The sequence below is a fragment of the Giraffa tippelskirchi genome, chromosome 6 (genome assembly GCF_054371585.1).
Source record: "Giraffa tippelskirchi isolate mGirTip1 chromosome 6, T2T-mGirTip1v1.2.pri, whole genome shotgun sequence".
Taxonomy (NCBI): Eukaryota; Metazoa; Chordata; class Mammalia; order Artiodactyla; family Giraffidae; genus Giraffa; species Giraffa tippelskirchi.
In genome coordinates this window covers 124,841,213-124,852,569 of record NC_137280.1, presented here as the reverse complement: position 1 = coordinate 124,852,569, position 11,357 = coordinate 124,841,213, and the positions used below count along the sequence as shown (strand labels likewise).

Here is an 11,357-nt window from a genome sequence, read left to right as displayed (position 1 = left end):
AAGCAGCAGGGCCAAAAAACAAACAAATGAAAAAACCTGTTACTTTCTTAATAAACACACTTAAAGAACAAGTCAGCAAAAAACAAAAAAGGAGGTGGGATGGGGAAGCTGTTCTTTAGACCAACTTCCTTTTCTCGAACTAGCCCTTGGAGTCAATAAATGAAGTTTGCAGTCTCTTCCACAAAATATCCAATTAAATATCTGAGGATATTCAGGGAGTTGGACTTGAGTGACAGGGAAAAGTTATGGAAAGTACCCAGGCTGAATCACTGGGATAGGGGCAGGGGACATTGAGAATCCTGGCCTGAGGAACTGGGGCTCTCCCTTTCTCCAACCCAGACAAGCCTGGGGGCACCTGAGTCATCAGGGTACTGCTTGGGTCAGAGGAATAGATGCCTTGCAAGATCCTTCCTGTTATAGCCTCTCTCCTGGCAACATCCTTCATTGCGAAATTTCTAGGAAGAGTAGCGAATGGGGTGGCTGGGAGGAAGAAAAGTGGGGAGAGACAGGGTTCAAAGAGGGGGGAGCAGAGCGACATCACAGGGTTACATAAACTCTCAGAGGCTGCCAAAGAGTAAGGACAGATAGGTTTGTGGAGCCTGGAAGCCGGCGTGAGCCACTGTAAAGGAAAGAAGCCACAGTCCAGCCGACAACCAGAGAGAGAGGCAGAGGCTCTGAGGATCTACCGACTATGGTGAGAGTATGCTCTTGGGGCCGAAGCGGCGGCTATTCGGGGAATCTTAGGAACCGGCTTGGGCCTCCCTGACCTCGGCTGTCTTTCCAGGTGTGCGTGCCCTGCCTGCTGCTGCTGCTGCTGCCACTGCTGCATGTGTCTGCGGACACAACAGAGCCCTGTGAGCTGGACGACGACGATTTCCGCTGTGTCTGCAACTTCACGGATCCGAAGCCCGACTGGTCTAGCGCCGTTCAGTGTATGGTTGCCGTCGAGGTGGAGATCCATGGCGGCGGCCGCAGCCTGGAACAGTTTCTCAAAGGAGCCGACACCGACCCGAGGCAGTATGCTGACACAATCAAGGCTTTGCGCGTTCGGCGACTCAAGCTGGGCGCTGCACAGGTTCCTGCTCAGCTTCTGGTCGCCGTTCTGCGCGCGCTCGGGTACTCTCGTCTCAAGGAACTGACGCTTGAGGACCTGGAGGTAACCGGCCCGACGCCCCCGACACCTCTGGAACCCACCGGGCCTGCGCTCACCACCCTCAGTCTCCGTAACGTATCGTGGGCAACAGGAGGTGCCTGGCTCGGCGAACTGCAGCAGTGGCTCAAGCCTGGGCTCAGGGTGCTGAACATTGCCCAAGCACACTCGCTTGCCTTTCCGTGCGCAGGGCTCTCCACCTTCGAGGCTCTCACCACCCTAGACCTGTCTGACAATCCCGGTCTCGGTGACAGTGGGCTGATGGCGGCTCTCTGTCCGCACAAGTTCCCGGCCCTCCAATACCTAGCGCTACGCAACGCGGGGATAGAGACGCCGAGCGGCGTGTGCGCGGGGCTGGCGGCAGCGAGGGTGCAGCCGCAAAGCCTGGACCTCAGCCACAACTCGCTGCGCGCCACCGCCCAGGGCGCTACCCGGTGTGTTTGGCCCAGTGCGCTAAGCTCTCTCAATTTGTCGTTCGCTGGGCTGGAGCAAGTGCCTAAAGGACTGCCGCCCAAGCTCAGCGTGCTTGATCTCAGCTGCAACAAGCTAAGCAGGGAGCCGCGGCAAGACGAGCTGCCCGAGGTAAATGACCTGACTCTGGACGGAAATCCCTTTCTGGACCCTGGAGCCCTCCAGCACCAAGACGACCCGATGATCTCCGGCGTGGTCCCAGCCTGTGCGTGTTTGGCCTTGACCATGGGGGTGTCAGGAACCCTGGCGCTGCTTCAGGGAGCCCAAGGCTTCGCGTAAGGCCAGGGGAGAGAGGGGAGAGGAATGAATTGGCTCAGATTGCCCTGGCTCCGGGAGACCCTCGTCAGGACATCTCAACCAACCAGCCTTCTGCCCCATCCTTATTAAAATCTTAAACAGCAGATCCGTGTCATTCACTCAGCAGATGTCTACCGGGCACACTGCTGGGCAGGGAATCCATTATACTTAAACTTTCTTCATTCTACCTTGCTAGAAACCGTACCCGCCTCACCATAGAAAAGAACTACGGGGGCAGAAGGGGCAGGGAAAAGCTGCGTGTCTAGGGCTGCGTGGGAGAACCAAGGGTTTTCCCTGCGATTGGGGGGTTTTTTGAACAGATTACTAGAACCTGTGTTAAAGGATGTTTGAATGGTAAACATGCCTGGAAGGATACTGAATGTTTCCTCTCTGGTGCATTTTCCAAGAGTCAGCTGCTCCCTTTCCAAGGTAATAAAACCCAGAGCCATTTGCTTATTCTTACTTTTTTTTCCTCCAACCCCCAGTGAGGAAAGACAGCTATGCCATTCGTTCTACTTAAGCTCTGAGGTTTATAATTTCAGGGTTGCTCTCCTGTAGTGTATAGCCCCTCTGCCCACAGAGGTACACTGATTTTCACTCTGTCAGGTAGTAACAAGGGAGCTTGAGAATGGGGAACTGATGCAAGATACTGTAATTTAACCTTCTCTGAACCAGAGATTTTGCAATTATGTTAATATACAAATTATGATTGTTCTTTGATTTGCAAACAGGATAACATCTTAGACCCTTCACAGCTTCTTTGGACCCCTGCACACGGCAATTAACAGTATATGTCCCCTGAACCACATTATCTCAGAGACCCAGGACATCAACCAAGAGGGACTGTTCCTTCTAAGGGTTCCTTTTTCATCACATCAAGGAGGCAGTCACATCCATAAGCGATCTAGATGTGACTCAACGGGGACCTGAAGAGGAGTGGGAAGAGGTGTGTAAACATAGCCCTTCTCCCGCCTGCCTCCCTCCAGTGTCCAGAACCACACAGATAGGAACAGAGAATGCACATTATTACATTGATGGGAGAGTTACATAGGTCATCAGACTACAGACTCAAAGAATCACAGGGACAGCTAAATAAACTGCCAATCTGTGTGGCCAAACCTCACTGGCTCTATTTTGTCAGTTTCATCTTAGGCCCATAGTCCTGCCCCCTCCCCTCTCTGCACAACTGAGCTTTACTCTACTCACAAGGAGTGTACCCAAGCCAGATAACTTACCTAACAGCTTTTACTGTTGCCTTCATCTGATATGAAAACTGGAAGGAAAAAAAAAAAAGAAAACTGGAAGGAGGCCTTTTGCTGACACAGATAGTTAACGATCATGAGACCCTCAGAGAGGAAAAAGCCCAGGTTCCCTTGGATGCAGATATGCAGCTTACTTGGTAGTCAAATTCTGTTTTTAGCCTTGACCCCTTTAAATCTCAGATATCCCCTTTGCAGAGTGCAGCTGTGAGTGCCTCCAGATCTTGGCTGTATGTAAATTCACAACACCCGCATTATGTAAGTAACATGGCTGTATGTCAGTACCCACAATAAACTTCAAACTGTACTTTATGGAGTTGCCTGCTATGTTTTTTCATCTCAAAGTTCTTTCTCAGTTCGATGGATATTATTCAATATATCTGCCTCCCAACACTTTTGCATGTCGATAGATAGTTTTCCCAATACCATTTTTTGAAAAGACATTGAATGGTCTTGGCACCCTTGTTGAAAATCATTTCACCATGTATGTCAGGTTTTATATCTGGGCTCTCTATTCAGTGGTGGTGGTAGTGGTTTAGTCATTAACTTGTGTCTTTTGAAACCCCATGAACTGTAACCTGCCAGGCTCCTCTGTCCATGGTATTTCTCATACTGGAGTGGGTTGCCATTCCCTTCTCCAGAGCTCTTTTCAATGCTACTGGTCAATATATCTGTCTTCATGCCAGTACCATACTGTTTGGTTACCTCTGTAATAAGGTATGAAATCAGGACTGTGAGGTCTCTAATTTTATTATTCTTTTCAAGATTGCTTTGGGTTCTTGGGGTCCCTTGAGAGTCCGTATGAATCTTAGGATGGATTTTTCAATTTCTGAAAAAAAAATCCATTAGGTTTTGATAAGAATTTAATTAAATCTGTAGATTGTTTTGGAGAGTGTTGATATCCTAAAAATATTGTCTTCCAATCCCTGAACATGGGATGATTTTCCATCCACTTGTATCTTTTTTTCATTCTTTCAGCAATTTTTGTAGTTTTCACCGTGTCTTTCATCTCTTTAATTTCCAAGTATTTTATTTTATTTTTTGATGCTATTTTAAATGGAATTGTTTTCCTTAATTTCCTTTTCAGATTGTTCATTGTTAGTGTATAGAAACTGCTGAATTGAAACAAACAGACTGCCAGGACTTTTATCAGGTACTCTTGTACTTATTTTGGCTGTGCTGGGTCAACATTACTGCATGTAGGTTTTCTGTAGCTGTGGTGAACAGGGTCTACTCTCCAGTTACGGAGCACGGGTTCAGTAGTTGCAGTGCATGGACTCAGTAGCTGTGGTAGAAGGACTTGCTTTGCAGCATGTGGGATCTTCCCAAACCAGAGATCAAATGTGTGTCCCCTGCATTGCAAGGCAGATTCCTAACCACTGAACCACCAGGGATGCCCCAGGTACTCTTAACTACTCATGCATAGTGAAACTGAGAGAAACAGACTTTTGGGTTAATTCCTACTTCCAAAGGCCCCTACATTGGACTTATCTACAGAGAGGGTTGCTGACCTCAAAGTCACCTTGAAATGACGCTCAAACAGAGTAAACTGCACCTACACCAGGACAAGAAGAAGACAATATCAAAAGTAGACAGCTTACCCATGATGATAGACCTGATTCATATGATCATTGATGTTTCCTTGACTTCTTGGACCTTTGCGGATAAATCAAATGTTTTTCTATCATGGGCACGATCCTATGCTAGTTTTTAAAAAAATCAATCCAGTTGTTGGGTTTATGGCCAATAACCTGTGTCTAGTACTTCCAGATTACCTTGGTGGATTTCTCCACTCCAAGGCTCTCACTGGATGACCCTTAGGAAATTTACCTTTTTTTAAAATTTTTAAAAAATTATTTATTTGGCTGCACCAGGTGTTAGTTGTGACACATGGGATATATGATCTTCCTTGGGGCATGCGGGATCTCTAGTTGTGAGGAGATTTACTTTAGAAGAAAGAAAGGTCAGTCCTGTCAGGCTACTCTTGATATTACTAGGTGGGATCCTCTCACCTGGCCAATAAATAATACCTGCTGTGACCTTTGCCATAAATATGAATTTTCCTCTAAAGTTACTCAAGCTCGATCAGAGCAATAAGCAAAAATTCAGTGAAGGAATAAAACTTCCCACAGTCATGGGATGGATTTATGTGGTTAACACCAGGCTGTGGTCATTTAAGTTTTAAGGTCCCCACAGTTGCAAGGGGTCACTCACAATTGGGCTTCCCTGGTGGCTGAGACAGTAAAGAATCTGCCTGCAATGCAGGAGATCTGGGTTCAATGCATGGGTTGGGAAGAACCCCTGGAGAAGGGAATGGCTACCCACTCCAGTGTTCTTGCCAGGAGAATTCCATAGATAGAGGAGCCTGCTGCTGCTGCTGCTGCTAAGTCGTGTCAGTTGTGTCCGACTCTGTGCGACCCCATAGACAGAAGTCCACCAGGCTCCCCTGTCCCTGGGATTCTCCAGGCAAGAACACTGGAGTGGGTTGCCATTTCCTTCTCCGATGCATGAAAGTGAAAAGTGAAAGTGAAGTCGCTCAGTCATGTCCGACTCTTCGAGACCCCATGGACTGCAGCCTACCAGGCTCCTCTGTCCATGGGATTTTCCAGGCAAGCATACTGGAGTGGGGTGCCATTGCCTTCTCCATAGAGGAGCCTAGTAGGCTACAATCCATGGGGTTGCAAAAAGTCAGACATGCTTGAACGACTAACACTTTTATATTGGGAACAATTAAATTATAGTAAGAATAACCAGCCTAGCAACACTAGGAAACTGGACTGGGAGGCTTATGGACAGTGCCAATATATAATTTCCCTGAAAGATAAAGATTGGTACAGAATAGACTAAGTCAGATGACCTGAGGATATACTGGGCTGCATCTAATGCAAGTTTCTGGCTTAATTTTCACTTATGATTTTAATAATACTGCTAGCTATGTTATTTGTACTTTGCCTGTTTCACAGATTAGATTGTTTTTCTTGCATAGCTAAATGTGTGACAGAGTCTCTGACAAAAATACATAGTTTTATATGAGATCAATGATTGTAATAGTGTAACTCTAGATATGGAAAGATACAACAAAAGGGAATTTTTCCTAGACCATATCATATTAGGAAGACAGGTGGTCCAGAGTCCTTTGATTACTGTTGATAAGACCTAGTCCAGTAACAGCACACTGAGTGGCCTATCAGTGAAATCTTCACCAGACCTAGCAATGAGTCTTCCTGGCACTGTGGGACAAAGTGGTCATGAAATGCCTCCCAAAGTATGGTTGAGTTTGTGACCATGAGGAGGCCCTGTCAACTACAAATTGGCACTTGCCATCTGCTTCTACAAGGATTAAATCATGTGCTGCTGCAGTGGCTGATTTTCAACATCCCCTGAAAGGAGTTCAGGGTGGAGAGCAGAAATGAGACACTGTGCTCAGGGAAAAACTGGCAGGACGGGTCTTCAGATAGTTGGATATTGTCGGGAGCTGATTTTATGAACCTAATCCTTGTATCTCATTATATTTAGAAAAGCACCAAAATCCTTCATGGTGATGACTGTTCCTTTTGACTAGCAGAAACCTTCTGGAAAAATATGTGCTTGATTGCATGCACTGTCCCTTCACCAAAATCACATAGATACTGATCTTCTCCCCTTCCTCTCTAGAGCAGTTTCTCAGAGCTATCTGAGGTGCTGTCTCCTGGGCTGCAGTCCTCATTTTCCTCAATTAAAACTTAACTTGCAACTTTCTTGTTGTGCATTTTTTTAAGTCAACAAGACCTGGAATCAAAGAACACTGGGGATTAGAACACACAAACATCAAGCTATAAAAACCTACTTGTGCTGAGCCATCACTACCAAAAGTATGTCATTTTTTAAATAAGCAGATGTGTGTCAATGAGTGCAAAATACAACAGAGACTTGTTAGAACAGTAGACTTTGTTTCAATGGCTATAGAAAGGAGGTGGTTTTGTTTTTCTATGCATCTGGTCTGGCAGCAAGTTTTATTATGCATTTAAAGCAATACAAACCCTGAAAGCTTACATTTTCAGTTGTGTACTGAAATCAGAGACCATCTTTTTTTTTTTCTTTTTATTAGAGCCATACTAGTGAGTATGAAGTAGTAACTCATTTTGTTTTTGATTTGCGTTTGTTTAATGACCAAGGATTTTAAGCATCTTTTCACATGCTTGTTGAGCTTCTTTGAATAAATATCTATTCAATTTTTTGCCCAGTTTTAATTTTGTTTATCTTTTTGCATTTCACTGGTGTATAATGATGTTGAGCATCTTTTACTGCATATATCTTCTTTGGAGAGATAGCTATCCACATCTCTTCCTCATTTTTTTTCGAGTGGTTTGTCTTTTTGTTGCTGAGTTGTAGGAACTCTGTATATATCTTGGATACTAGATCACTGTCAGACATATAATTTACAAATATTTTCTCCCATTTTGTTGGTTGTTTTTCATATTTTGATGCACAAACATTTTTAACTTTGATTAAGTTCAGTTTATCATGTTTTCTTTTGTTGTGCTTGCTTTTGGTATCATATTTAAGAATTCACTGCCAGATTGTGTCATGAGGATTAATTTCTCTATTTTATTCTACGAGTTTTATAGTTTTAACTCTTAAATTTAGGAAATTGATCAATTTGAGTTAATTTTTGTGTATGGTCTGAAGTAAGGGTCCCGTTTCATTCATCTGTATCTGGATATCCAGGTGTACCAGTGCCATTTATTAAAAAGATTAATCCTTCTAAAGTAGGAGATAGATGGTCCCAGGCTGAACAGTTTCTCCCCTGTGGACAAAAATTCCATAAAGCAGGATGATGGAAGAGGCTGGGCTCTGCCCAGATAAGTGAAAAAAGACCACGTATTCTTGAAATTAAGAAAACCTCCCTGCCTACACATGTGCAGAAAGGCTCCTTGGAGGTCAAAACAGATGGAGGTGTCACATCATAGTAAGTGAGGCAATCACCCACAGGCGTCTTCACTAGAATCCAACTTGGCTAAGAGATGTACGTGCACACATAGGAGGACCCCGAGATATACCAAACACGGGCTCAGACCTGGGCACATCAAAGGGACTGGCCAAAGACAACTTGGAAGAAATGCCCCATAAAAGTGAGTCAAACCACGATGAGGGTGCGACTCTCTCTGAGCCCACCCGTGGGTCTATCCACATGTGCTATACTCTTTTTTGTCCTAATAAACTCTTGTTTCACTACTTTCCATCTTTGTGGGAATTCTTTTCTGCAAAGTCAAAAAGTCAGGGCTTTGTCACTGACCACTGGTCTAGTGGCTAGGATCCGGTAGCCTGACTGCCTAGACCTGACCTCAAGCTCTGGTCAGGGAACTGAAGCCCCATCTCAGGCCGCTGCAAGAGGAGGTCAGCCAAGATCATTTCCTCAATGAATGTTCTTGACGTCTTTGTCAAATCAGCTGTCCATAGAAACATGGGTTTATTTCTGGATCCTTACTGCTCTTTGATTAATCTCTGCCTTTACGCCAGTACCACAGCGTACTGTTGCTTCACAATAAGTTTTGAAATCAGGAAGTATGAGTCCTCCAACTTTGTTCTTCTTTTATAAGATTATTCTGACTATTCAGCATCTGTTGAAATCCATATGACTTTAGAAGGAGGAACAGTGGCTGAGAGTGAAGGAATGAAGGAATTCCAATATTACACTAACACTTTAAAAGAGGCTCAGAGAAAACAATGACCTGTCCTTTAGTTCAGTTATACGAGATGTCAGAGGGTGAAGCCATCTAATCCTGAGACCACTTTTGCTTTTGGAACCTGCCAAGATTGAGGAGAAGACAGTAAATCTGGTTGACCTTGCTGTGGGTGACATTTCGGTAGTAAAATATAATGACAGGCTGAACTAATTACTCTTTATTTTCACATAACAGCTAGTGCTGGTTTAGTCTCTAAGTCGTGTCCGACTCTTGCGAACCCAAAGACTGTAGCCCACAAGGCTCCTCTGTCCATGGGATTTCCCAGCCAAGAATACTGGAGTGGGTTGCCATTTTCTTCTCAATGGGACCTTCCAGACACAGGGACTGAATCTGGGTCTCCGGTGCTTCATGTGGTCTCCTGCATTGCAGGCGGATTCTTCACTGACTGAGCTACCAGGGAAGCCCACATAACAGCTACACAATGAGATATAATAGGCATTGTTGGTAAGCGTACAGTATCAGTATTAATAGGCAAATGTATGGGAAAATACAAGCCTCCTATGCCTACCCTAAACTAATTCCTCCAAAAGTTAGGCATATTCATCTTGTTACTATTGCTCCACCTGTTATATAGATGTACACTGAATACTCCAATACTTTTGCCACCTGATGTGAAGAACTGACTCACTGGAAAAGACCCTGATGCTGGGAAAGATTGAAGGCGGGAGAAGGGGATGACAGAGGATGAGATGGTTGGATGGCATCACCGACTCAATGGACATGAGTTTGAGTTGGTGATGGACAGGGAGGCCTGGCGTGCTGCAGTCCATGGGGTCACAAAGAGTCGGACACGACTGAGTGACTGAACTGAACTGAACAAACTGAACACGGAATATAGATGGTCAGACAGGTATGATTCTTATGGCTATAAGAGATCCTTGGTGAAAAACCAGAGTGGTTTGTATATAATGAAGAACATATCTAGTCTTTGTCTCCAGTTACTGGTACAAAGCTTCAAAAACCTTTGTAATTACCTAAGCAATAGGAATCTCTCTGTTATGCTAATAAGATAACTTCCAGCAGGGTCCCTAGATAGCTTCAGGATGGAAGAGGTTGCTCACCAGAAAAAAGAAAAAAAAAAACTATTCAGGGACTTTCCCTGGCAGTTCAGTGATTAAAACTCTGAGCTTCCACTGCAGGGTGCGCAGGTTAGATCCCTAGTAAAGGAACTAAGATCTCGCAGGCCAAGAGTGCAACCAAAAAAAAAAAAAATTGCAGATGAAAGGGCTGGAGTTGGATTCAGTCATATAATTTAAGATTTAATTAATCACGACTCACTGAAAAATGCTGGACAATGAGGCTCACGGAGCTTCCTGGTTGGTGAACATACTGATGTACTGGGAAGCTACACCCTCACTCCATAGAAACAGGAGATCCCTCACTCAGAACCCTTCCCGGCCTTGTCCGATGTCGACTTAAAAAGTGACTGAGCACAGGACAGCTGAGTTCTGTAAGTCATTCTATCAAAGTATGGAAGCTGCAGAAGAAGCGTCTGAAGTTAGGGCAGTCTTACTGCAACTGTGTCCTCACTTGTGAAGTATGGCCAGACTCTGGGGATCTCATGACAGAAGCAATTTCATCCTACATGGAACATGATTCAATCACAGAAAGGAAAGACGTACTGATAGATGTGTTAGGTAGTTAGACTAGGAAACAGGAGTCTAGAATGGCGGTGGCTAAAAGACAAGGAAGGGAAAAGCCCGCGAAAATAGAACAAAGGAAGGTCCGAGGACCTCAGGTAGAACAAACAGCACTCCTGGCTAGCCCAGTGGGGTCTCTCTCTCCCACGCGCTGGCGCGCTCCCCCACTCTTTTCTCTTCACGTCTTTGGATTGGCATTCCCTCATGCCTTGAGGATGTATTTTCCTGCTATTTTCTAAATAAAATAGCGCTGTAACACCGAGCTGTAACACTGATCTAAGAGCTATAACACGGTCTGTTCGAGACCTGAGAGCTATAACACAGTCATTCGAGAGCTATGACACGCTGAGGTCTCTAACGTCTGTCGCTTCAAATTCTGGTTGAGAGGAGACAGAACCCGAGAAGTATACACTCACCTGACAGATGCTACAAGCCAGTCATAAAAAGAACACATGTGAGTCCACTTACATGAAATGTCCAGAATAGGCAAACCTAGAGAGACAGAAAGTAGATGAGTGATTGTTTAAGGGTCAGCATAGGGTGGGGATTAATGAGGTTACAGTAAAGAAAATTCAGTTTCTTTATGAAGGGATGGAAATGTTTTAAAATTAACTGTGGTGATAGTTATATATGTCTGCACACTTACCAAAAACCACTGAAACACACACTTTAAATGGGTGAATTATATGGTATATGAATTATCTCTCAATAATTCAATTATCTCTCAATTTTTTTAAAAAGAGTGGTTATCTTTTATAAATACATACTGAAATAGCTATGTGTGAAATACAAAGTGTCTGGGATATGCTTCAGA

At 44.5% G+C, this 11,357-nt stretch overlaps 1 protein-coding gene across 2 annotated transcripts; it reads left to right on the top strand.

The window, feature by feature from the left end:
* The first annotated feature begins 576 nt into the window (after window positions 1-576).
* CD14 (CD14 molecule) lies at window positions 577-3,487 on the top strand. 2 transcript variants are annotated; one of them, XM_081501042.1, is made up of 3 exons: window positions 577-694; window positions 785-1,896; window positions 2,650-3,487. In XM_081501042.1, the coding sequence occupies exons 1-3, from the start codon at window positions 692-694 to the stop codon at window positions 2,660-2,662; spliced, it is 1,128 nt and encodes a 375-aa protein (XP_081357168.1). In that variant the 5' UTR covers window positions 577-691; the 3' UTR covers window positions 2,663-3,487. The 2 variants fall into 2 exon arrangements, with proteins under 2 accessions (XP_081357168.1, XP_081357169.1); XM_081501043.1 differs by lacking the exon at window positions 2,650-3,487 and having other exon boundaries at window positions 785-2,022.
* The last annotated feature ends 7,870 nt before the right edge of the window (window positions 3,488-11,357 follow it).